The sequence below is a fragment of the Ostrea edulis genome, chromosome 2 (assembly GCF_947568905.1).
Source record: "Ostrea edulis chromosome 2, xbOstEdul1.1, whole genome shotgun sequence".
Classification (NCBI taxonomy): Eukaryota; Metazoa; Mollusca; class Bivalvia; order Ostreida; family Ostreidae; genus Ostrea; species Ostrea edulis.
In genome coordinates, this window is record NC_079165.1 from 104,419,643 (window position 1) to 104,447,305 (window position 27,663).

Sequence of the window (27,663 nt, forward strand, 5' to 3'; positions counted from 1 at the left end):
ATTTTTCTAGTGTACATCCATAAAAGAGCTACTCGGTGACCTACTTAGATCTAATTGTTCAATTATTTTGCATTATGTTGTGAGGTATTGATGTTATGATGTATGCTGGTCAACAGTTTGTTGCTATAACGATAAAGCACAACTAAGAAGACCAGTAAGATCGTTGAAAAATTTTGAAAATGTGTTTCAAAATCTAATAATAGTTTTTATTGATATACATGTGTGTAATAGATTATATATTGATTTGAAATAGTACACATGAGGTGATGATAATAGTATGTTAATTAGTAGTATCTGTAACATTATACAGCCATTGACATTTTGAGGTGGATGCCATGCTTGCTACCTGAGATTAGTACAATATTCACCGAGGGATAAGATTTACAATATTCACTGAGCCCAGACAATGAAGTGAGTATTGTTTTTCAGGTAGCTAAAGCGTCATATTGACCTCAGAATGTCAATAATTGTTTTGTTGCATGATTAAACAATTTCGAACATGGAATTGGTATAGAGCCTATGAAACAATACCTGATTAGCCATTTTTGTGTATAGATACAGTGCAAGACCTAGTCAAGAGTAATTAGAGATGTAAATATTTGTTTTACTAGGGTATATGACTAGATAATTTCAAACATGGAAACCAGCTACTAGAATTTACCGAACGATACCCGGTCAGTCTTATTTAGATTAATTAGATTTCTGTAATTCAACAGTATTGTAACTCCAGTTCATCATAGAAGTCACCCTTTCTTTACAATTGCAGTGCAAAACCTAATACCTTGTCAAAAGGGAGTAGAGATAGGAGTTTTCATTGAGTGAAAAACAACTAACGATCAATTATATCAATTTGGAAATTCCTAATTTAAATTTTTATTCAATGTTGGAGAAATCAAAGGCATGTGCTTATGCAGGCAAAGATGATGTTCTATTTTTCTAGTTTGTTGGATCTCAGCCCATCGTTGGACCTATTCAATCATTTAAAAAGATATTTATTTCCTTTGTTACTAGAATGCCACATTCTGATTGGCTAATTGGCTGGTGCTAATTAACCATACCACTGGGTGCAAAAAATGGTGTGTTTTTTCCCTTTTACATGTAAAGGAAGTTAGCTCTTCTGAGCACAACCATGTGCAAGAAGTTATGACTAGGTACTACTTCAATACTGATTTTATTGGACCAAATATATTATTAATTTTTTACTTATTATCCTATTGAAAATTTTATGTCAATATAAAATTTAGAAAGGGTTTGAACAGGACTATGATTTGTAGTAGAAGGTTTTTCTTTTCAATCAGGTAGCTATAAATCTGCATGATTTCATTTTCGTAATCTACTATATAAATAGTAGAGACTTCAAATAAATTCATTTGTAGTAAATTTATTATTTCATGTATTTTTTCAATCAGAACACCAATTCTTAGAAATATCTGAATTAAATTTTTTTGTATGAAAGTTTTGTTTCTAGACCAATTGATCTATAACCCCAACTTTTCATAAATTTTGAGGCAAGACAATTGGAAACTTCTGTTTAATTTTTTTTTTAAAACTGACAATACTTTCTGACTGTTCTTTTGAATACTTAACTTCTATGTGATAAATTTTAACTTGTTCGAGTGCAAAAGTGGCATTTTTTTTTTTTTTTTATTCTGCTGGTATTAAACTTTTCCTTGTATAAGAAGAGAAGGGGGTGTATTAATTGAATGTAGTGATCAATTTGTGTGGCTTATGTGGTGTTGATGCCAACAGACAGAATTATTTTAAGTACAGAAAGGTCAAGTTTAATCCACTGAAGCACTATGACCTCCATTTTTCTTTAATGTTTTATAATTCTCCTTCAACGTAGACAATAGATATGCATTTCTGAAAGAATTGACAATGCTACATAACCCAGGTGCCTACCTTTTTAAGTACCGACATCACTATATTAAGTGCCTGTTTGGTATTTTCCTTAGATAGCCTGTAGCTTTGATTATTTAAAAGGGAAAGGGGATAAATATGAAATTATTTCATTTGTCTTCATTCGTTATATTCTTTATATTGTATGAACTAAGTTACCACACAGTCATACCATTATAAAAACGAAATTCTAGGAATGACATCACAATTGATATGTTTGGCTCCTTCATTTCCATTTTGTTGCTATGGCAATATTGCCCCCATCATAAAAATATATTATTATATTTTCTTTATAATTTATCATCAAATTACGTAAAGTCTGTTTTTCTAAATTAGATCATAAGAAATCTGTTTATTTTATACGATATAAAGTAAGTTGGAATGGTACACTCTCTATTACAAATCTCTTCATGGCTTATAATGTGTAAATTGTCCCGTCTTTATGTCATATAAAATGAATTTGTTATTTAGACCTTAAGTTAAGACATATCTCATTACAACCTGCAGCTTTTTCTGTACCTCAGTACTCCCAATGGCTCAGTCTGATTATAACTAGCCCCCCTTCTCCTGACGACAATAGAAGAAGGGAGGGGGGGCTGGTTTTAATAAGACTGCCCAATGGCTTTGAGTGGATGTATTAAGATACAGATGATGATAAATCCCTTTATTACCTTGGAGAGATCAACAACTTTGAGAGATCAAAGTTTGAATAATTTCGAATCCCCTCTATATTACATTGTTCATGTACTCTGGCATACCATATGGCATTGTATTTATATCTTATAATATAGATATGGTCTTGCATAACTAAGATACTGGTATGGTAATATTAATACATGTACTAGTAAATATATGATCAAAGCATACAACATCGCATTTTATTACCCCCTCGTAATTCATTGCAGGAGGTGATATACCTGTAGTAACCAGACTGTTTGTGTAACACTGAGATTGTAGACACTTTACAGGCCACATTATACCTGTAGTAACCAGACTGTTTGTGTAACACTGAGATTGTAGACACTTTACAGGCCACATTCTTTGCTCAATTGATTTGATATTTCACTGATAGCTTTGTTATCAAGAGATAAATATAACCCTATTGAGTATAGTATCAAAAGGTCAAAGGCCAAGGTCACTATGGGACTTCATCGAAAAAATGTTTTTGACACTCATTGCAAGGCAATGTGCCCCACCTTGTGGAGCTTTTGTTCAATATTTTTATACGCCCGTCTAAAGACGGGACGTATTATGGTATGGCGTTCATGTCCGTCCGTCTGTCCGTCCGTCTGTTAGCTTTTTCGTGTCCGACCCGTAACTTAAATACTATAAGGCCTAGAATCATCAAACTTTGTCTGTAGATACATCTTGGATAGAAGGTGTGTCGCACACTAAAATCAGGTCACTGTGACTTTTCATTAAGAAGATATCCATCTGTCCGTCTGTTAGCTTTTTCGTGTCCGACCCGTAACTTAAATACTACAAGGCCTAGAATCATCAAACTTTGTCTGTAGATACATCTTGGGTAGAAGGTGTGTCGCACATTAAAACCAGGTCACTGTGACTTTTCATTAAGAAGATATCCGTCTGTCCGTCCGTCTGTTAGCTTTTTCATGTCCGACCCGTAACTTAAATACTACAAGGCCTAGAATCATCAAACTTTGTCTGTAGATACATCTTGGGTAGAAGGTGTGTCGCACATTAAAATCAGGTCACTGTGACTTTTCATTAAGACTATATGGCCATATATGGCAAAAACTTGTCCGGCTCATAACTTGAAAACTATTAGACCTAGAATCACCAAAATTGGTCAACTAATGCATCTTAGGTAGAAGGTGTGTCGCATCCTACTTTAAGGTCACTGTGACATTTAATTAAGGTGATATAAAAAAAACATGTTTTAATGGGTACAATCTATACTGTTAACAATATGTGATAGGCGTATCATGTGCCGTGGCGGTGCACTTTATTCTGAATCTATATAAGCCCTATATATCAAGGGAAGTTTTGTTGGCTTTGCCCACCCTATGTTTATATTTTCAAACAGTTTTGATTTTGGAGGTTATTTTACATCAAATGCATTATATAATGCTGCCGCTTTTTAAACACTTAGAATGCATTAATAATTATGTTTGTAACTCAATTTATCTTGTATTGCAGGATGGACAGATTAGTAAAGCTGAGTTCCTAGGAAACTGTTATTACTGGCTAAAACAAGTAAGGAGAAAACATATGTAATCTGAAATGTAATTTATGAATGAAAGTTCTGATATGCAAATCAATACATATACATGTACTACAATTAGACAAAAAGAAAGTCTTCATTTCCTGCAACCCTGCCTACTTCATCTTTTTCACTGCCATGTCAAGTTTTAATGCAATTGATAAAACTATTAAGCAATTAATGATAATTATGCAAAATATATTTTCAACTTATTCTCATACTATAAATCTTTTTGGTAATAAACAGCAAACGAAAAAATATATCTTGTCTACAAACCCAGACAAATTACAGGAAATGAATATTTTTTTCAGTATTGAAGCCTTATTTTGAAAAATCGATTTACTGATACATTGAATAGTTAAAATAAATGACCTTGTTCTCCACACAATAACATGCACAATATGAACACACATGTTGATTGTTGTGGGAAGGTTAAAGAACACAATGTGTCTGTTGTAGGTTCTGCAGCCCAGCTCAGCTTTAATTGTTGTGGATGTACAGAATGACTTTTTGGATGGAAACCTTGCACTTCGTAACTGCCCTGCGGGTCAGGATGGGTTAGGAGTCATTCCGGCCATTAATTCTGTCCTTGACACAGTGAACTTTGAACTTGTAGTGTACACCAGAGATTGGCACCCAGCAGATCACATCTCATTTGCAGAAAACAAACACGTCAGACCATTCCATTCTACAAGCCAAGTAAGAGTCTTTATGCGCTCATGTTTAGTTCCTTTGAGACACTGACTCAAGTGACTTTGTGTGATCAAAATTTAGTCTGAAACATGTTGTCATTGTGAGCATTGTTAAATTTTCACATTTTTAACTTCTTGTCCAAAACCAAGGACGTCAATTTCAATCAAACTTGGCACGAAATAAACTTATGATAATCGGATTCAAATGGACAACCTCTACCCTCCCCCTTTCAAGAGGAGATGCTGTAATTCAATATCTTTTGAAGTCAAAAGCTAAAACTTACATGACAGCTTTGTTCAAATATGACCCTAGGGGCTAGGGCAGTACCACAGTAAAGGTTTGTTGTTTGAGATATATTTATGGTGATGAACACATACAATGTTCATACATACCCTGCTTACGGTACCATTGTCCTCTACTGTAATCATGAAATGCAACACCTACAGTTTTGTTGTAGGAGTAAACAGATTATATTGATTTCTAGACACGTATCCTGATTCTGCGAGTAGCTCAGTTAGCACTGTTCTTCAGTGTCTTCTGCAGTGATGTTATTTGTAAGGTAACTCTACTGCATTAAACACGAGATCAGATATTGACAGTTCCTCTGTTAGGAAATTTTATACCTATCATTCTATTTACTATGATTTCAGTATTGTGTTGTTCTATTTAGTTTGTTAGGTCACCGTAGTCACTCAGGTGACTTATTGCTATCTGTGCCCATCCAATGTGCGTCATTGCCTTATATTTACATTTCCAATGTTTTTGTTTTTGATATCTTTACCAATTGAAATGATATCCGTTTCCTCATGAATGTGAACAATATATGAACTTTGATGAATATAGTATGACTATTCTACAACTATTTTAACAGCTGGGAATTCCAACAGAAATGAAAGTAAAATGTGAATACAAAAAGTAAATTTTAATTTTTGAAATAACATGAGGGTTATAATGAACAGCAACGCTAACATGAAGCATGTTAGTGTTGCTGAAAAGTATGTTGGAATGAAGTGTTGCTGCTCATGCCATCATGTATTTTTAAAAAATGAAATTAATTTTTTTCTGAAAATTTTTAGCTCACCTGTGCAGAGGGCTCAAGTGAGTTTTTCTGATCGAAATTTGTCAGTTGTCCGCCGTCGTTGTCGTAAACTTTTCACATTTTCATCTTCTCCAGAACGACTTGGCCAATTTCAACCAAACTTGGCACAAAGCACCCTTGGGTGAAGGGAATTCAAGTTTGTTTAAATAAAGGGCCACACTCATCTCCATGGAGAGATAATAGCAAATTAGTGAAAATACATTGACAACTTTAAAAAATCTTCTACTCCAGAACCATTGGGCCAATTTCAACCCAACTTAGCACAAAAATCCTTGGGTGAAGGGGATTCAAATTTATTCAAATGAAGGGTCATGCCTACTTTAAAGGGAAGATTATCACAAAAATGTCTAAGTAGTGTGGGAGTCATTTAAAAGTCTTCTCACAGAAGAGCTATGAAGCTTCCTGACATAGTACAGATTCAAGTTTGTAAAAATCATGGCCCTTGGGGGTAGGTTGAGGCCACAATAGGGATCAAAGTTTTACATGCGAATATATAAGGAAAATCTTTAAATATGGGCCAAGGTGACTCAGGCGAACAATGTGTTCCATGGGCCTCTTGTTTAAAGAATTTGATGAAAAGCAATTATGGAGTAAGGGGGAATAATTGTGAATTTCGATTTATAAATTATGTTATGCAATGCCTAGGAAACTTTTTTAGATTTCTCAGAAAGAAGCCAAAGTTTGTGACACGGTGATATTTGAGGGACCTCCAGTTACTGAGCAAATACTATGGCCAACTCATTGTGTTCAGGGAAGCTGGGGAGCTGAAATTCACACGGATCTCAAGGTCAGTCTGTTACTTTTGTTCCAAGTCATAAACTAGTTTGTTACTGCTTATAGAAAAGTTATTCATAGATCGTAATATAGGAAAGTGGACGTTAAATGTGGGTACAATTGGTTTCTTCGTGGGTATACCCAAGGGTATCCCTCCACAAGACACTCAACCAATTCAGCCATGAAAGTGATTCTGAAAATTTTAATAAAATTGTTCATGATATAGATGGAGATTTCTTTTTGGTTTCATTTCTTTGCAGAATTGATAACAATGGACTCTTGTTGCTTTTCAGGTCCCAGACAATAGTATTTTTGTAGACAAAGGCAAGAATCCTGATGTAGACAGTTACTCGGCGTTCTGGGATAACAACAAACAGTCACAGACAGAACTGGTCCAAATCCTCTCCAAGAGCAACATCACAGATGTTTATGTCTGTGGGGTAGCTTATGATGTGTGTGTAGGTAGGTGAATGACAGAGTATAAAGTCTCTTAGTTGTCTCAGTGTAAATGTTATTAATTCCCTACTGGCAGAGTCTAGCAATCTGATTAAAGTAATATCTTTGATCCACTCCATTATTCTTATTATGTTGCTTTGTGTAGCTTGACAAAGTTTATAAATAACTTGGAACATACTGTGTATCGTGTATTACCTTATTATCAATCAAATTATTTTGATCATTTTAGAAAATTTGAAGGAAAAAAAATACATGATATTTTTACATTCTTTATTACATTATAAATATTGTGAGTAAGTGAAAATAACTCTTACAAATACAAGAACAGTAACTCTTTCTCCCCAAGGTGGCAGAAATTCAATTCATCACCAAATTCGTTATAACGCTATAAATTCAAAACAACAAAAGATAGTGGTTTATCGCGAGTTGACTGTATGTACAATATTAATAATTTATCTTTATTATGCATTGCTTTCCTCATCAGAGAGGTATACTTAATTCTAAGTCATTTTATTTGTCAGGTTTTACTGGCTTAGACGCTATAGACCATGGGTTTAGGGTGGTCGCCTTGGATGATGCTTGCCGTGGTGTAGACTTAAAGAAAATAGATGAAATGAAGAAAAACCTCCAAGACAAAGGGGCCATTGTTGTTAATACGTGTAAGGTAGGTTACCAAGGTAACAAATCTATGTAAAAGCCTCTGCTGACAAGTTATGCAGTAAAAAATTTCCATTGTTGAAAACTTTTCACATTTTCAACTTCTCCAGAATCTCTTAGCCAAACATCTCAACCAAACTTGGCACAAAGTATCCTTAGGTAGAGGGGATTCAAGTTTGTACATTTGAATGGTCATGTTCCTTTCCAAAGGGTGATAATCGGAAAATAGTGTGGAGTGTTACAGAATATTCTTCTCATTTGAACCACTGAATCAGAAAAGCCAAATTTAACATGAATATTTCATTATGCCCCTGCAAACAAAGAACTGGATTCACCTTGTCCGTCTGTCCGTCCATAGACATAATTTGTCCAGAGTATATCTTCAACACAGATGAACAGATTTCATTCAAACTTTGTGTATATCTTATATGAATACCCCGGTAATGAAGTTGTGCATCTGCTATTTTGATTGAGATTTTGATATTCAAGAAAGTCATGGATATCTTTGCTTAGAGAGGGGGTTATGTTGTTATTGTCCAGAGTATATCTTAAAAATCATTTATTCTTCAATTAGCACACATCCACCCTCATCCAATGTGACCTGTGGGGGTGGATGAGGGGCATTAGTCCCGTTAGGACAGTTCTAGTTTAATATATAGTATAGATTCAGTTTGTTCAAACTATGATCCCTAAGGCCAAGATGGGGCAACAATAGGGTTTTAAACTTCTCCATAGAAACATATAAAAAAAAATTCTCAAGAACCAAAAGGACAAAATAAAACATGTCAAATTAACATGTAAAGTAGATTCATGTTTCTTCAAAATGATGACCATTGGGCCCAGGACATGGCCACAAAGGGGGGGGGGGGGGTGTCAAAGTTTGAAACAGAGATACATTCTGTTGTAGCATAGATTCACATTTGTTGATATCAAAATCCTGGTGGCCAGGGTTTGAGCACAATAGGATTTTAATTTTTACATTGGAATGTGATGTGAAATTATAAACAAATCTTATGAAGAGCAGCAAGGATTTGATATGTAAAATTGATATTTTTGCATTGCCACGTTATGTAGATGCAGGTTTGTACAACTCGTCTTAACAACCCACCCCAACCCCAACCCCCCAAACCCTTTATCTTGACAAGTCAATTATTGCACAAAGGTTGACATGATTTTGTGCCGTGCACACTTGTGAATTAACATCTGACGGGTGTATCATGTGCCGTGGCAGTGCATTTTAGGCCGTTCTTGGTGCACTGATTTTGACTATGGATAACTCTGGGTTTACCTGATCAAGATATAGGGCTCATTGCGGATGTGACTGGTTGACAGGGGATGCTTACTCCTCCTAGGCACCTGATCCCACCTCTGGTATATCCAGGGGTCGGTGTTCTTTATTTTGTATTGCTTATAGGAGTTAGGAGATTGATCATTGTTTGTTATCTTCACCTTTCATCAAGTGGATGGTATCGAATTTTGTCCTGCCTATCTGTAATACCTACAGTGTTCTGTCATATTTAGTTGAAGCTTTCACATTTTTTCTTTTTTATACTTTGAAGGTGAAGGACATTGTAGAAGGGTCTGATCGTCCTCCAAAGCTTGGGATTCAGACGGCCAGGAACGTCGCTCTCGCACGGACATTAGTTAATAACAATAAGGTTATCCCAACATAATTTTCCCTCTTCCAGTTCAACATTTAAAGTTTATATAAATCACATCTTGCATCATAAGCTTGTATACAAGTTCAGTGCTTGACTTTAACTTGTGTGGCTTTGCAAGGTTTAAGGACATTCATTGAATTTTTTTTCTCTCTCTACTATTTTTTCTCATTATATCAACAGAAAAATAAGATACAATAAAGTACATGTATCAGAGTTTAATTTTTAAAAAAAATGAATCTTAAATCTGGTGAAATAAGAGTTAAGCCATGATTTAGGATTTTTCCCTGATGCCTGACCCTGAGGGGGTTCAACCCATTCAATGAGATCAATTTCCAAGTTCACACCTTAATCAAATTGCATCGATATTACAAAAGGTGGGAACACCTTTCATAATTTTGGTGCAAGAATTAATATTTTTTCCAGTATTTTTTTGTCCTACAAGTTTTGAGACGAGATATTTGTTTCTCTGTCAAAGTGAAAGTCACATACATGTACTAAATGTTTAAGTTTTTAATATGCACTTTTTTTTAAAATTCTGTTATTCACCAAAAATCCTTGCACAGTTCTTGAAAGTAAAGCACTGCATTTGAATGGAATTTCTAGTCACAAACTGTCTTAATCTCTCAGAGGACATTTTTGTATTGTTTATTTTTTATGAATGTTTTTACAGTTACAAGATTATTGTAAAATGTTAAATACTTGGTTGTTTGCTGTGGTTTTCTTTTTACATCCTTTAACTGATTCATAAAATTTTATTTTTCATCATACACATTTGTTAAATGTTTTAGAATATATACATATGTCCATGTATGTAATATTTTGCTATCTTTGTCTCTGTATATATATACATATATATGTATATAGCAGCTACATTTTAAAAGATGTGATTGTATGAAAGTGTGATGTTATTGAATGACAGAAAAATAGAGGATGAACAAAAGCATACCCTTTTTCATATCACACCCCATGATGCCAATATTGACCTGAGGGCTGAAGAATTGATATTAAGTGTGATAGGAGAAACAGTATGTTTTATTATGTTTTTTACATACTTAGTAATAACTTACACAATAAATAAACTAACAGATTATATCTATATTTCATCTAAAAATTTAATTGGTGTGAAACATCAAATTTACATTTTCAGTTAAACTTGACACATGAAAGGTTCAGATATACATGTATATTTAAATTTCAATTAATGTAAATGAATAAAGAAGCAGAAATTCTGGAAGTGGTGCATTTTGGTTTGACTAAGGGCTATTGTGACATCACTAGTATTCCAAATGCAGAAAGCATGTATTTATTACTAAGTATATATTAAACATGACATGAAAACATGTCCGTAGACAAGTAATAATTACTTTATTAGTGGAATTTAAGCCCAGTGATGAAGTCAGCTTTTCTGTCAGTCCGTCACACTCTGTGTCAATCGATATCTTGAGTAGATTTAAACACAGTTGTCATATTTTGCATTGGAGTATCTGATGGATAGAGAAAGACACCTATATATTGTGTGGTTTAAGGTTGTATCGCACAGAAAAGTACCGGTACTAGTCCCAACTATTTGCATTGAGCTGGACCCTAGTTTACTTTATCAGTTTTGTACAATGTAATTCAAAAATGGAAATGAGGCCAAAGTGTATTGTATTATCAAATCATATTATAAAGGATGTTGTTTATTTATTGGAATTTTATCTGTAATTATTACCAATAAATACCATGATCTGACACTTAGAATACTCACATTGTCCTGTAAAATCACAAATTTTTTGGGGTTTAATTTTCAATGTTTTCATACCCACAGATTTAAATTCTCATAGTTATGTTTGTTTTTCTCAGTGTGCAAAATTTTGACCCCCATGCAAATGAGGGATTTTACAGTACAATTATAGTTATTAAAATTGTTATATGTTATTGGCTGGATTGCAAAGCTAGACTATGAATTGAAAATTCCATTCCATTCTGGCAATAGATGTCAAATGTTTTCATATTAGCTTTTGCATTTAGCTTTGCTATGGTTATCTGTCTAGTGTGTCTGGTATGCGATATGATACCAGGATTTAACAAGTATGATTATTGGTATACAAATAGGTTGATTTTTCTTTAAATTAACCAAATTTTGTTTCTTATACAGATGTATTTACAATGGAGTGATCTTTGGGTTTTCTCTTTATCTTAGCTTGTATGAAACATGTGACACAATCAATAAATCAGGGGTTATAGCTGTATTTGAAACAGAAAGTTATAGCATTGACCAGGGGGTTGTAGCTGTATTTGAAACAGAAAGTTATCGCATTGACCAGGGGGTTGTAGCTGTATTTGAAACAGAAAGTTATAGCATTGACCAGGGGGTTGTAGCTGTATTTGAAACAGAAAGTTATCGCATTGACCAGGGGGTTGTAGCTGTATTTGAAACAGAAAGTTATAGCATTGACCAGGGGTTGTAGCTGTATTTGAAACAGAAAGTTATAGCATTGACCAGGGGGTTGTAGCTGTATTTGAAACAGAAAGTTATCGCATTGACCAGGGGTTGTAGCTGTATTTGAAACAGAAAGTTATAGCATTGACCAGGGGGTTGTAGCTGTATTTGAAACAAAGTTATAGCATTGACCAAATAGTCACCACAAACTTCAGAGCCTTGCAGGTACAAGTACTAGCATGTACCAAGAACATCATTAAAAATGTGTTATTTACAAAATACAATTTATTCAACTTATATAATCAGTTTTTCTTACAATATCATGTATAATACCGGTAACTTTTGTATCAGTTTTCAGCCTGAAACTTTACATTTTTATAAATGTACAGAAAATATTACCTATACTTGGCTTACCAACAGATTAGTACTTATACTTTAGAACATGGAGAACATTTGTGTATTACAGACAGGGAATCTGTTTTGTGTTTCACTACATATCCATTCGCAATAACCTTGATTCACCTTGTCAATTTTCTCTGGATGCTGTGCAATCCAGCCATTTTCAAAAGTACAAATTTTCTAGGCTTCTTGTTTGTTGTTGTTGTTTTTTATAATGTAAGCTTCATGAATACAGGTGTAGAAAATCTTTTAAGTAACAGAATTTTAAATCACATCTACATTTTGATGATCCCAACCAAGTTTGCTATAAATGGGTTTCAGTATAAAATAGCTTTCAAAATTCTTTGAGTTGAATTTTAGAATTACATGTACTGGTACATTGTTTCAGCATTTTTGCACTGTATTTCAAGTTTTCAGAAATAGTAAGGGTGATCATAATTATGTTTCTGACCTACATCTACGTAGGTATGCCCTGTTTAAAGTCTGAATGGTCTAGAATTAAATCTGGTTGATACCCAGATCATAGTGAAAGGAATTATGCTGCAGCTTGTAATTTTCTAATGAATAAATTAATGAAGATTTAGGGATTTAATGCAGAAACTACCAGTAGATTTATTAGAAAACAATTGTTTAAGTTTCTCTATTATTTCTCCCTTCTTCCAGGGGGAGATATATTGTTTTTGTACTTCCTGTCCATCTGTGTCTCACAAAAGTTTGTGAATGCTTCTCCTGTGTGGTTGATCAGATTGGCTTGACTCTGTGTACAATGCTTCATTGCCATTTTTAGATGTGCATATTGTTGGGCTTGAGTATCCAATTATTTTCCTAAAGTTCTAGTGGATCTAAGAGAAGTGCATGGAAGATGTAAAATAGCTTGTGAACAATCTCCTCCTACAGTAAGGTATATGGCTTATCTTGATGTTCACATTGTTTCAACCCAGGAATCTAATATAATAGCTTAATATTGGTGACATGGATGTTGAATCTTTTCTCCGTCTTTTTCTTCAATGCACAAAGTGCAGTTCATAATGTCTATCTATGTTCATGCTCATGCTTTCTCCTCCATACCATGCAGTACATTAAGGGGGGTTGGGTTGTAATTTGGAGCACTTTCACCACAATTTGGGGAGCTGGGGAGACATTTGTATTTTAACAAAATCAAATTATATTTTTTCTTATGATTATATACCTTATGAAAAGTAAGCAAGCATATATCTTCGAATTGACTGAAATAATCACCTCCAACAGCTCAGTCGTTTGTTGGTCACAGCTCGGACTGATTTATGGTTGACTGATACAGGTGTTGTAACAGTTGTGTATGATGTATGTTTCACATTTCATTTACATTTCCAATCAGTCATTGCTATGTGTTCTTTAAATCTGAAATAAATGTATTATATACTGTTGTAGTCATTCTGTTTCTGATTGTCTCAAGTTTAAGCAATATTTTTGGGTCACCTGAAACATACAGGCAACCCATGTTGAAATTGTCATTATATATATTCTGTTTGGTAGACTACAGCCTGAGACATACAGTAAAAGTTTGTTATTGTTATCTGCAGCTAAGAATCTTGCTAAACCTCTGAAAAATAGGTCACTGAGCATTGAAGTCAAACATGAGATGTATCCTCCATGCAAGTTAATTTATTGTAAGACCTAAAGTCCAAAACCTTGAACCAAACAACGTTACCTGTGGTAGTCAACAGCCGAATCATCAACAGTTGACAGTAGAATTATTGATTGCATCCCTAGATATGACTTAATTAGTTTCAGCAAAGGGGCAACTTTGAGGGGATGTAAGTTGGCACTAACATACTCTTTTTTATGTTTTAAATGTCTTTCTGATAAAGATGTATGAGTTAAAATGGTTTATCCAAAAGGTTTGATACTTCTGAAAAAATTCAAACTACTGCCAGGAGAGAACATCCTTAAATGCAGGTAGAACCAGTAACAGCTTGGGAATTTGACAGATTTTAAAATGTTCAACCTGGATGCTGAATTTCATTTCCCCTTTTGAAGTAAGAGAGGTCCTGTTATAGGGTAATTTGGTCCTTTAGTGATCTGATTGGATGGTAAAGTAGACAGTCGTCGATTAAGAGTCATACATGGGAGGTAATTACTTCTCAAAAAAATAGAAGAGGCCCAAGGACAGTCGTCTTGGAGTAAAATATTGCTTCCTCTGATGATTCTCCTTTGAAGAACTATCTTTATTATACCCCCCGCAACAAGTTGTGGGGGGGTATACTGAAATCGGGTTGTCCGTCTGTCCGTCCGTCTGTAGACGCAATGGTTTCCGGGCTCTAAAGCATTATCCTTTCCACCTACCCTCACCATATCATATATATGGACTACCCATGGGATGAAGATGTTCCCTATCGATTTTGGGGTCCAAAGGTCAAGCGCACTGGACATCGAAGTAGCAATATGGTTTCCGGGCTCTAAAGCGTTATCCTTTCCACCTACTGTCACCATATCATACATATGGACTACCCATGGGATGAAGATGTTCCCTATCGATTTTGGGGTCAAAAGGTGAAAGGTCAAGCGCACTGGACATTGAAGTAGCAATATGGTTTCCGGGCTCTAAAGCGTTATCCTTTCCACCTACAGTCACTATATCATACATATGGACTACCCATGGGATGAAGATGTTCCCTATCGATTTTAGGGTCAAAAGGTCAAAGGTCACGCGCACTGGACATCGAAGTAGCAATATGGTTTCCATTTAAATTCTTTAACGGCTTTCTCCTAGATATTTTATTAACCTGTTCACTTGCCATCCAGTGGAGTGTGTTACATATCCTTCAGAAAAGGTCTCCCTTCAAAGCAAAGATCATAATAAAATGCACATTTAATTTCATCTCCTATCCATTTCTCCCTACAAACGAGAATACCCAGGGTTTGTCATGCCATTTGTTTTTTACACTCATAAAAGAGGTAGTTTATACCTATTACCAACACCCTTTGGGAGATTGGGGTAAGCGGGGGGTATTCTTAGTGAGTATTGCTCACAGTACCTCTTGTTAGTTATGTGCATGGGAATGTCTTAACTGATTTAGTTTACAACTAGCCAATATAACCATTATAAAGGAAAATGTGTCCAAATTAATATTTAATTAACACAGAAATGATAACTATTTTTTGATAAAAACAAACTAATTATCGATAACTGCATCAATAATTGCAAATCCATTTGGAGTGCATGATTGTCCTTTGCTCCATGGAAACGGAACTACTGAACCCTGATATTTCGTTAAAAAAATCAGCATTATTCTGTATATTCTTTATGTGAGTACAACATAACGCGAAATGACTAGTACACGTCAAACCATCAGAACATGAATTTGCGAGTGCACTGTCAGGAGTTTTCACATGTATTTCAGTAACAGTGAGCAATTTATTTCATATTTAGTCAGTGGTGCTTCTTGCTAAATTACGTGATAACGAAATCTTTGTGTATATTTAGGAATCTGCAGTAAATCAATGTTACATTTTGTGTGCACTTAATGTCAGAATAGTAGTCGGGGTATTGACACTGTGCACAGCTCCCCTCAAGCTTATGCACACTAAGTGTATGTGTCAAAAGCCTTAGGGCTATAGGGGTAGGGTTATGGCAGAGAGGACAGGTCATCAAGTGCAAATAAAATCAAAATATCAGATGAAATGAGACTTTTAACAAATGAAGTGTATTTTGTTTAGATTTTTATCTCAAACAACCTAAATCACTCAAAATACTTTTAGTTATGTAATATATTGAATATATTCAATCCAGTTATGTTTACAATATTAGAACATTAGATTGAACAGCAAAACTGGCTGTCATGAATTTTTCAAGGTATGAAAAATGCTGAACTCTATCACTTATTGGACTCATCTAATTCTAAGTCAGCATTCCTGTTTTGGTATTTTTATTGATTGATATTAATGAATGAATAACAGGTACATGTATCATATCACATTAAAGATTGATATTTGTTGGGTTCACTATGGGGCACGGGAGTGTGTCCGTGGAATGTACACGTAACGTGTGAAATACACTACCAACCTACGATGCAACTTTGTGAAGGATTCTTGTATAGATTTTGATGAAAGTCAGTTAATTAACAAGTAGAATTTAAAAAATGATCATCCTGGATTAATTTAATTATTTGGCTTATCAAATCCAAAAATATTGTGCTCATGTGGCATATTAACTCAGCAAGTTTCATCATGTGATCAAATCAAGGGTTTAACAGGGATTAAAATTTGAATCCCATCATGGGAACGGAGACTTGATATGTCTCTGATGAGAAGAAACTGATCTGTGTGAAACAAACGACACTTCTCACACAGATCACAATCACACAGGGAATGGAATTACAATCAGGAAGGGATTCATAAAAATCACATTGTCTGTTTGAAATTTCTACTTCATCATATGCTGTTGGAGGATTGATACATCAGTGGTAAGCATGTTGAGCAATAACAAATATGACCTCAAAAGGTCATCTTGATTGTTTATGACTTAAAATTTCCTTTCCACTTATAATAGTTCAGGGAGTTTTAATTTATTAAACTTTTATGAGATGCTCCCAAATGAATTTGGGTCAAAGGTCTATTAAGGAAAATGGTTTTATATGGACCTTAAATAATTTCCTAGCTATCAAGCAACACCATGGAATTGTAATCATTTCAAATGTGTCAAATTTGGGATCTGCTTTGGTGGGATATATTGGATCCCTGAATTTCTAGTCGGATGCTCAACTGACTGAGCTAGTATACAACCATAAGCAATAGGCTGAGCTAGTATCCAGCCATCACAATAGATTGAGCTAGTATCCAGTCAGAAATAGACTGAGCTAGTATCCTGCCATCAGCAATAGACTGAGCTAGTATCCAGACATCAGTAATAGACTGAGCTAATATCCAGCCATCACAATAGATTGAGCTAGTATCCAGTCAGCAATAGACAGAGCTAGTGTCCAGACATCACAACAGACTGAGCTAGTATCCAGCCATCAGTAATAGACTGACCTAGTATCCAGTCATCAGTAATAGACTGAGCTAGTATCCAGTCATCACAATAGACTGAGCTAGTATCAGGTCATCACAATAGACTGAGCTAGTATCCAGCCATCAGCAATAGACTGAGCTATTATCCAGTCTTCATCAACAAACTGAGCTAGTATCAGGTCATCAGTAATAGACTGAGCTAGTATCCAGTCATCAGCAATAGACTGGGCTAGTATCCAGACATCACAATAGACTGAGCTAGTATCCAGACATCACAATAGACTGAGCTAGTATCCAGCCATCAGCAATAGACTGACCTAGTATCCAGTTAGTAATAGACTGAGCTAGTATCCAGCCATCAGCAATAGGTTGAGCTAGTATTCAGACATCTCAATAGACTGAGCTAGTATCCAGTCATCAACAATAGACTGAGCTAGTATCCATTCATCAGTAATAGACTGAGCTAGTATCCAGTCATCAGTAATAGACTGAGCTAGTATCCAGACATCACAATAGACTGAGCTAGTATCCAGACATCAGTAATAGACTGAGCTAGTATCCATTCATCAGTAATAGACTTAGCTAGTATCCAGACATCACAATAGACTTAGCTAGTATCCAGACATCAGTAATAGACTTAGCTAGTATCCAGACATCACAATAGATTGAGCTAGTATCCAGACATCACAATAGATTGAGCTAGTATCCAGACATCACAATAGATTGAGCTAGTATCCAGTCATCAGTAATAGGCTGAGCTAGTATCCAGACATCACAACAGATTGAGCTAGTATCTAGCCATCAGCAGTAGACTGGGCTATTATCTAATGGAGTGGGTCAATGGAAAGGACCATGACTTTTTCATTTCTGGGCTGATGGCACTTGAACACCGTTGGTCTAAGTGCATCACAACTATGTGGCTAGAGGGGAATTACATCGAAAAAGAAGAGGTGGATCTCAACTGGAAATTATATTAGGGTGGTTACTAATTGACTAGCCCTCGTACTACATCTACACTAAATTAAGTTTCGTGTAGTCTAGAAGAGTTTCAACTACACATGTATTTCAAAATCAATTACAAGTTGTATCCACATGTAATTGACAATTGGTTGATCATAATTACAATATCCTATCAATAAAATTAATGTACTAATGATTGTTTTGTTCTAAACTGGTCTATCATGTTCAATATAGAGAATATGACTTCGCAAATAGATAAGACCTAAGCTTGCATTTTAGTTGAGGTATTTTTCTTCAAAATCAGTAAATATGATACAATTTGTATAAGACTTAGATGTACGTGGCACAGGTGTATCTAAATAGCATAACCAAAATTTCTCAAGGTATTTCAAAGGAACCACTGTGTAGTTTGTTTGGTGTGTGTGTGAAGTGATAACCTACAGTGAAAAACGTGATTAATTGAAATAAAATGAAAATATTAAATCGACATATCAAAAATATTGCCTAACAGATATTTGGGAAGTAATTTGCTTCATGACATTTTGTAAACAAAGTACGTAAAATTGACGTTTGTTTGTGACGTCACAGACGGCGTAGGAAAACATATAGTGTAATAGTTATGTAATGGGTGATATCCAGTGGATAAAGGAGTAAACATGTGATAAATTGAAATGCACATGGCATTCTTATGTTTATCTCCATAGTACTGCCCGCTGATGTCACTTGAGAAATTTACATCCAGTTGTGTGTAGGTGGATATCAACACAATGGACCGTCAACGGAACATACATACATAGAGAAAAACAGTTTAAAATGTATAAGGGGTGAGATAAAAAAAATTGCTAATAGTTAGGAGGAGGGGGAAAAAATCTCATGTAAGTTTCTGACATCAATTACGCTTTAGTGGAAAAAGACAAAGTGACTGTTGAAAACCACATAATATTACATTTTAATGAACATTCAATAGTTTTAATACACACTTTCATTTGTAAATAAACAGTAGAAAAGGTATAGAGTGTTAAATTATCTATAATTGTGTATGTTTTTACTTGTTAGTCGATTAGTTTCAACATTCATCATATTTAGTTTTAAGGGGGGGGGGGGGGGGGGGGAATCTTGGTGAAAGCTAAGTGAATTTAGATTTTTTTGTCAAACATTGAACTTTGATCTTGCCCCTAAAATTATCGATATATCAATATTGTGGTTAAGTATTGCGAATTGACACATACCTACGTTTCGCACTCTTCACAGGGACATGCACAGAATGCACCAGGTGAAGAGTTAAAGAACGTGCTGAGCAAATTTGTACATGACAAACAATTTGTTTTCTGAAGGTTAAATACAGACAATTATTCCATGATATTTTTTTTATCTGGTGGGATATTGTTGGTGGACCATCTAAAAACCCAACAAGTTTCTTTAGTTTCAGAATTAATTTCATCTTTAATGGGGATGGACATTGGTACATAGGTGGAATAACCACATATGTTATAGTTATCACACAGACTCCTAGCCAGGGGGGATCTAGGGGAGAAGACCCAGTAGAGGATCTGAGATCTAGCAATTAAAAACAAAATACAAGCTCTAGTACAGGCCAACTGGGTGGTGTTTAGTGTCACTTGCTCTTTCAGTTTAATTTTCTCCATCTCACTTTTGGTAATTGGGAAGCTCTCTCTCTTTATCTCTCTCTCCCTCCCTCCCTCTCTCTCTTTCTCTCCCTCTCTCTCTCTCTCTCTCTCTCTCTCTCTCTCTCTCTCTCTCTCTCTCTCTGGATCTACTCTTGTTTTATAGGTAACCCCCTCCTTTCATAGCCCGAAGTTTCTTCTCCAGTAGGGAATGTAGTACACCAGTTTACTCTGTGAAGACCCATACAATGTCTGTGAGGAGAACAAGCTATCAGAAACATTGACTAATAACAATGATGGACCCCAGGCCAAGAAATTTTATGGAAATGTACACTTTTAAAGACTTTATGCAGACCCAAACCATCAAAACCCAGCAAATTTGCTCACACTCATTCCTCAGCTGTTCAAACAACTGAGTTTAAGTCAATTGTTCTTTTCGTCTTTAGCATCTATGTGTAATCAAAAGGGGAAAATGCAATGGACCAGACCAGAATTTGAACCGAGTCTCCCTGAATATCCAATCGGGCGCGTTTTACAAAGGAACTTACGACTTACGACAAACTTTACATACTGGAATTTTCCGGTTTATTGTAAGGTCATTCACTCCAAATGCAAAATATTTCTTTAAATTGTTGAAAACTAAGCCTCAGAAAAGTTTTGCTTTATTCACTTAAAGTAATAACTGTGTAATACAATTTAAGACTTGCGACTTTGCCACAAGGTGTTCTACTGACTTAGCTATACCGGATATCAAACCCGTCTGATCGCTACATTCCTCCCTCCTTAAAAAATTTTCTTTGCCCCCAAAGACACGCAACCCAGATTCCCTTTGTCTCTGGCAGGACTTTCACCTGCAAGTCCAGGGGTGGTCAATGGCACCAAATGTAACCAGAAGGGTGAAAATGCAATGGACCAGACTGGGATTCAAACCCGGGCCTCCTTAATCTCTAGCCAGGTGCTCTACCAACTGAAATATCTAGCCACCAGCAATCAAACCTGCCTGACTGCTAAATTCCTCCCTCTTTAAATTGTCTTTGCCCTCAAAGACATCAAGCGGAGATCTTTTATTATCCTTTGGTAGGTGTTTTCACCTGTCGTATCAAGGGGCTCATCTACAACACCAAATGCACAAGGAAGGGAGAAAATGCAACGGGCCAGATTTTGACTCGAACCTGGACCCCCTGAATCTAAAGTAAGGTGCTCAACCAACTGAATAATTTGCTCACTGGCGATTGAACCCATCTGACTGCCACATTCCTCCCTCCTTAAATGTCTTCACACTTTAACGACATCAACCCAGAATCTTTATTCCCTGGCAGGTATTTTTCACCTGTACAGTGACAGGGACTGGTCTACAGCACCAAACGTTACTGGATGGGAAAAGATGTAACGGACCAGACCAGGATTCAAACTTGTCAGGTGCTCTACCAACTGAACTATCTCAGCCACCAGCAATTGAACACTTCTCATGTTCCACCTCTCCCTCCTCCTCCGTCCGTCCTCCCCTCCCCCCTTTTTTTTTTTATCCCCACCCCTCTTCCCTGTCCTTTCTCCTCATCTTTCCCCCCTTTCTTTTTACCATATCCTGACCCCTACATTTATAGATATATAAATACAAGATATTAAGCAGTCAGAAAAAGTGACTCCATATGAAATTGACAAAGGGGGTAACTTTGAAACATTCAACATTGAAAGGAGTGATTGTTCTTTTACAACCTGAAGGTATTTAAAAATCTGATATGATTCAAAATACCAATTTATGAAATCCAGCACTGGGTTAATGTGGAGGATATATTGCACAAGTTCCTTAATATGATGAAGATGTTACCAAAATGATAGATTGACAAAGAAAATTTGTTCGATCTGCAAAAATTTAATACATTTGCCAAAATGTATCAAAACACATACTCCTTAAATTACAATGAATTCATCAAATGAACAAATATAAAGTAAAAGGAGACCGTATTACTTTAACAGTTTAAGGTTATGAAGTGATGAATAACTATGACTACTAGACCAAATATAAAATGTTAAAACCATATATCCAGAAATGTTGTGCTTGACAGGAATTTTAGTCTCAGTAAAAAAGGGTTTTATAATTGAATAACAGAGATGAAAACATGTCTCATTCTCTCAAAAGGGGTGCAAACCTCTCATCAAATAAAAGACAATGTACCTGTTCTACGTATATCAAAACCAAAATAAATTTCACGTAGTCCAAGAGAGTTCCACCTGTTAGTAATTATCACTATTGTAAATGGGTTTGTTATCATTTCATTAACCTATAGCCATAGCATTGAAATCCATGGCAACTCTCTTTAGAAAATATGTTTTGCAAATCACTATTCTATGGAAGCTAGTAGGTGCCAGAGTATAGAATTAATATTCATTTAGCTGACGGCCACCACTTCTGGCGTTTAAGGTGTTTCGCTACTGACATCTGATATAATTGAAAAATCATTTTTTTTTTCTGTTTTAATTATCAGAGTAAACATAGTTCATCAATTTTAGCTTTAAAAAATGCATATGTACATGACATTGTTTTCTAGTTATAACTTTCTGTATACAAGGGATGTAATTCTCAACAATTTGGTGAGAAATGTAAAAAAAAAATTGCATGTGACATTTTCAAAATCAATGTTGGCCTACTACGGTAAACACTCTGAAATTGTTTTCAAATTTGGTCGACATAGGGAACTGAATTATTGATACAATTAATAATCATGTCATTCAACAGAACTTAAGGTTGATTGATCCTCATGTGATGTCATAGGTTTTTGCAAAAATCTTTATTAAATTAAACTTTGCGCATTATTGAAATATATCGTTTAAAGGAATTTTATTCACAGCATAAAATAAAAAATCTGGTAAACTATTGATACTGAAAAAGTTTACATTTTCCATAGATAATGAATTATTTATAATTTTAAAAATGTTGTCAAGGGCAATAACTCCTATGCTGGTATTCCCTCTACTGTATGTCTATTATACATGATTTCCCAAATATCCACTATTGATTTGTACATATTTATGAATAAGCAGTTTTTTAAACTGTTGACTTTTAAATTTTGTCATTTCAACAAATTTTTATCTATTTTAATTTTTCTGTATAACGAAATTATGTGATTTTCTTATGTTAAGGTAACTCCATACTCGCAGTTTTATCTGATACAAGTTTGAAAAATGTATTTATTTCCATTCATTAGAGTTAAAACTAACAAATTATCAAATAAAATACATATGTCATCACACTTTTTAAGACACGAGACGTACATAAACAGAATCATATGTCACCGTCAGAAAATTGCAATTTTCCTTAAACAGCGTTATCAAAATTTCATACAAACTGGTTATGACGATATAGTAGCATTCATAACAATTTCATGAAAGTGTATCTTCACAAAAATATACAAAATGTCTGTAAAAATAAAGGAAATATATCGCATAATAGATTAATAAAGCAATCAATAGAAACAGAGTTATTGCCCTTGGATTCAATATCTTAAAACGTATTATTGATTATTTATCTATAATTTAGACTATTAAAATAGTTTATCTTTAACAAGATTTTTTACAATAACTATCGGGAAAGACTCCAATAAAATGTATGTTCCTATCACGCATAAATGTAAATAAATAATTGATTTTTCAAAATCTAATGACATTACAGGCGGGTGGAATTACTTTAATGTATACTTCTGTTTTTGTATGCCTGACATCTTTAAAAATGTGGCAACATGTACATTTTCGTTGGTCATTAATTGAATTTAACTATATTGAGTGGAAATAAATACATTTTTTCCACTTTCCTTAAAACTAAAATATCTGCATGTATATGTACACCCCCTCATAAAAATGGTAGACTTTTTAAAAGTGAGATCGATTGCTTGTAATTACAAAGCTTGCAAAAAATATATCAAATATAATTAAACAGCCATTTTGATTAGCTGAATTTGTTCCTCTAATACAGTGCTTTCAGATTATGTTAAAAATGTATAGGTATATGAATTACTTTACTACCAGTCACTGCATCATTGCCAACGGTGAAACCACAGGCAAACCTTTTTATATCAGGTAGGTGCAAGGGAGCCGAGTGGACTATGAAAATGTGAAGATAATCTCATAACTCCTATTTAAGGAATACAGAATTAAGAGTGGGGCAAACACGGACTACTGGATATACCAGAGGTGGGATCAGTTGCTTAGGAGGAATACCATCGACTAGTCACACCCACTGTGAGTTTTATATCTTAACCAGGAAAATATGAACCATTGTTCAAAACAATACATCCAATAACATTTGGATGTAGTTGACGCGTTGTGCTTAGACCGGCCAACAACTCACAAAATTTAAGGAAAAAAAAAAAAATTATAGGTTCTACCGAGATTTGAACTCGGATCGCTGGATTCAGAGTCCAGAGTGCTAACCATTACACCATAGAACCTTGTTATATGACGTGGGGTCTAAAGTAAAACATAACATTACATATTTTGTTTGTGATAAGTTAATCATCTTAAATCAACATGTAAATACTACATGTCTACACGTTAATAATAATGGTATGCAAGAAGTACATTTTTAAAAATCAATAATATATGTAGAACTGGACTCGTACGCTTATTGACCTTTGCTTGACTTGCATACGTAATAACGTAAACAGACTTTTAACCAATCAAATGAAACAAAATTTGGGGAACCCCACTTTCCGCGAAATAGAGAGAGATTATTAGCGCCAGTCGGCCTACTATAATTACACCTAGCGATTCACAGGTGTGTCAACTGCGTATCATAGCTTCGTGAGTATTATTTTCATTTTTTATTTTTAATTTCTTGTTTTGAAGTTTCTTTTGAGTTACCATCTGCTACGAGAGATGGATCCACTTGGCATGACTCAGAATCTTCCGATTTTTCCCCCAGCTGAGTGGGAGGGTCCCCTCAAATATTTGTTTATTACTCATTGTCACGATGCACGATACAGGATCTGCCATTATTTGTAAAATGATAATAATCATGATAATAAAGGAATATCAAAGATTGGTCCATAAAAGCTACAATTTAAAAATATCTATTAGGCCTATATATATCTATAGGCGTATCTCGTGTGAGTGGAACTTCAACTTTCGATATCGAGGAGTCTGACATTTGACCTAAATTTCCAAAACACTGTCAAAGTTTTACCACCAATGACAAGGGTTAAAGACTACTATTTGTAAACTCATATTTATTAGAGCGACTATACACTATACAGCAAACACATTCTTTACATATTTTTGGGAGTTACCCATATCATGAGTCAAGAACTCGTTCTGTTGACCAACTAGTTTTTATCCCAGGGCCTACCTGTCATTAGCACCTTGTTTACAGGTAGAACAAGTTTTATCTCCGAATTCATAGCACCCCTCCCCCATTATACTTGAACAAAAAAAACACCAAACCAATGAAATCACTAACAGCCAAGTAAAGGTACTTGTCTTCTCAGACAACCCCTTGGGGAAGGAAATAACATATGTTGTTTTTAATGTCTGAGACAATTTGATGGTTTCTATGCAACTTGTTGTTAAAATCATTTCATTTCATTTATGAAGTGCCGCAAAACGTGTATTTCGTTGCATTGATGTAAAGCAGTTAAATACTTTGTTTTTAAAATGGAAATGCAAAACTTTCCATGCTTGAGTGGTGAACCAGGGAATTACCTGGCAAGATTTTGTGAGAGGATATATTTGACAGTGTGTATGCTGTATCAGTAAGTTTTTGCAGTTTGGAAGCAAGTGAGAAGCTTTCTGCATCACTACCACTGAAACATTCTCTATAGGTGTGGACATAATTACTAGTCAGGTTAGCAACTCATGAATTTCAGCAAAATTGAACAATTGCAAAATTATGAGATGGAGAGAGAGAGAGTTGCATGGGTTTATTCTTAGCAGATGTTATTTGTTACCCTTACTGAATTCACCTTTGATAGCAGTATGACTTTCACCATTAAGTCAGGGCAGATGAAAGTCAATTTTCATTGAGCATTGGAAGGTCAACCATTACACAAGGTCACTTTGACTTGCATCCAAATAAATGTATACACAGTATGTGGTATGAAAAGACTTCACATTGTGCAGCTCTAATTGGACAGAATGAAGTATATGTAGTGAAATGTGATCTGGTTTCACCCTTTTTTTGACACTCTACCTAGTCATAATGGATTCCAGTCATTGGAAACTCACTACATCATAATCGTGTATATCCAATGGCAATAAACTAAAGATACATTTTGTGATTAACATTTTTAAGGATGTACAAAGTCTCTGGGTTATTGAGGAATTGTATAGGACTTGGTGCACTGTAAATAACCTTAGGCACAACAACCCTGATACATATTCATATAATACGTGTAAAATTTCCAGACAGTGGAGATCTCACCGAGCAGCAGATACAGGATAAAAGTTATCTCCCTTTTGGGAAGTGAGCATGGTTCAAGTTGCCTCCCTGCATGGTGACTCTCAGATGAAAAACATTAAACACTTGGTGTCAATAGTTGTGTAGTGATATATGATGCAATATAGATTACACTTTTATGACCAACACTCTCCGTGAATCATCTCGGGCCATGTCAAGGAGAGAGAGAGAGAGACCAGCAAAACGCAGGTAAAGACCAACGCTGGCCCGCTAAGTACGCACTGCAGTACTGAGGGGATCTGGTCTGGTGTTTCCTCCCTTTGCAGGTGCTTGTGAGCTGACAGGACGCGCGTCTAAGTGTCATCGGATGTGTGTTTCCTGTGTGTTGTGTAGGCTTGATTTGGGATTATTGTGAAGTTATCCGGAGATACATCAGGGGCCTGCAAGAAGGAAAAATTATGTTATCTCTAGGAAAGCAAATATGAAGATAAAATTATGATTGTGTTTTGCAGAGAATTATTGATAAATAAGGGAGTAGCCTATGTTTTAAACCACATTGTGTTTTATAAGGTGATATCTATTGTGTATTTCGTGAAGTTTTCCCGGGATGAACCCCGATGATGTAGATTTCTGTTTACAATATATCTTACTGTTTGTGAACAGACAGACAAACACTTTTCAGCTGAAGTTGAGTTTTGTGCAAAGTGCTCAATTGTCTTTCTATTTAACAAACATTTATAATCAGTGGATCATGGATGCTATGCTGAAATCTCTTTATTTTGATCTCAAACAGGTAAGAAAAATGGGAATCCACACATAAAATGTACTCAAAGTGGGTGGACCCCGAGTTCGTATTTGTACTCAGATTCATAACAGTTTTTTTTAGAGATCTGTGTATTATATCTTACTACAAATGCAGACTAGTTCCTAATATTACAATAAACAGGAGTTGTATACTATATTTCTACGTACATCATCAGGAAGTTCAGAAATGCTTGTTTTCTAAAACTTTTTTGTACACCACACCTTTGAGATTTCTTAGTGTGCTAAATTTCGCAATTACTGCATCCACCTATGAAGTTTTTTGACATTTGATAAATAGACCAACTTGAAAAGTTTTCCCGGTGCAAAACTCAACAAGTACTAATTGCTAAGTGGTTTTTCTGTCATCTAAGTCTTAAGAAACTTGAGCAAAATCATCGTATTTAAATGATGCTTCAGAAATAAGAAAGGAAAAGCAATATATACATTCTGCTGTCCTGAATAGTTATTCTCTTTATTTGGTCATAACTTTTGTACCTGAGGAGAAAATGTTCTTGTATCTAAACTATCTTAATTGAACTGAGTTTTATGTTGAGGACAGGCTCTAATGACCTTTTAGATGACCCACAAGCATTTTATTGTAGCTGGCCTC

At 35.0% G+C, this 27,663-nt stretch overlaps 2 protein-coding genes and 1 non-coding gene across 5 annotated transcripts in view; 2 read left to right on the plus strand and 1 right to left on the minus strand.

The window, feature by feature from the left end:
• The window catches only part of LOC125680903 (nicotinamidase-like), a 24,749-nt gene extending 11,059 nt beyond the window's left edge, over positions 1–13,690 (plus strand). The window contains exons 3-8 of the mRNA XM_048920699.2: positions 4,060–4,116; positions 4,583–4,822; positions 6,574–6,702; positions 6,983–7,151; positions 7,667–7,809; positions 9,362–13,690. Of these exons, the coding sequence (XP_048776656.1) occupies positions 4,060–4,116; positions 4,583–4,822; positions 6,574–6,702; positions 6,983–7,151; positions 7,667–7,809; positions 9,362–9,475 (852 nt within the window). The 3' untranslated portion in view covers positions 9,476–13,690. The remainder of the gene's footprint in view (positions 1–4,059; positions 4,117–4,582; positions 4,823–6,573; positions 6,703–6,982; positions 7,152–7,666; positions 7,810–9,361) is intronic.
• Positions 13,691–24,234: 10,544 nt separating this feature from the next.
• Positions 24,235–24,306, minus strand: Trnaq-cug (transfer RNA glutamine (anticodon CUG)). The gene has a single exon. It is a non-coding gene; the product is annotated as a tRNA-Gln (tRNA).
• A 225-nt stretch (positions 24,307–24,531) lies between these two features.
• LOC125667290 (ETS translocation variant 4-like) overlaps positions 24,532–27,663 on the plus strand; it is a 59,784-nt gene continuing 56,652 nt past the window's right edge. Inside the window, exons 1-2 of one of the 3 annotated variants that reach the window (XM_056155887.1) lie at positions 24,558–24,658; positions 26,258–27,042. In XM_056155887.1, coding sequence (XP_056011862.1) covers positions 26,857–27,042 — 186 coding nt within the window. In that variant the 5' untranslated portion in view covers positions 24,558–24,658; positions 26,258–26,856. Of the gene's footprint in view, positions 24,659–26,257; positions 27,043–27,663 lie in introns of all 3 variants that reach the window. The other 2 variants (XM_056155889.1, XM_048900714.2) reach the window with 2 other exon arrangements.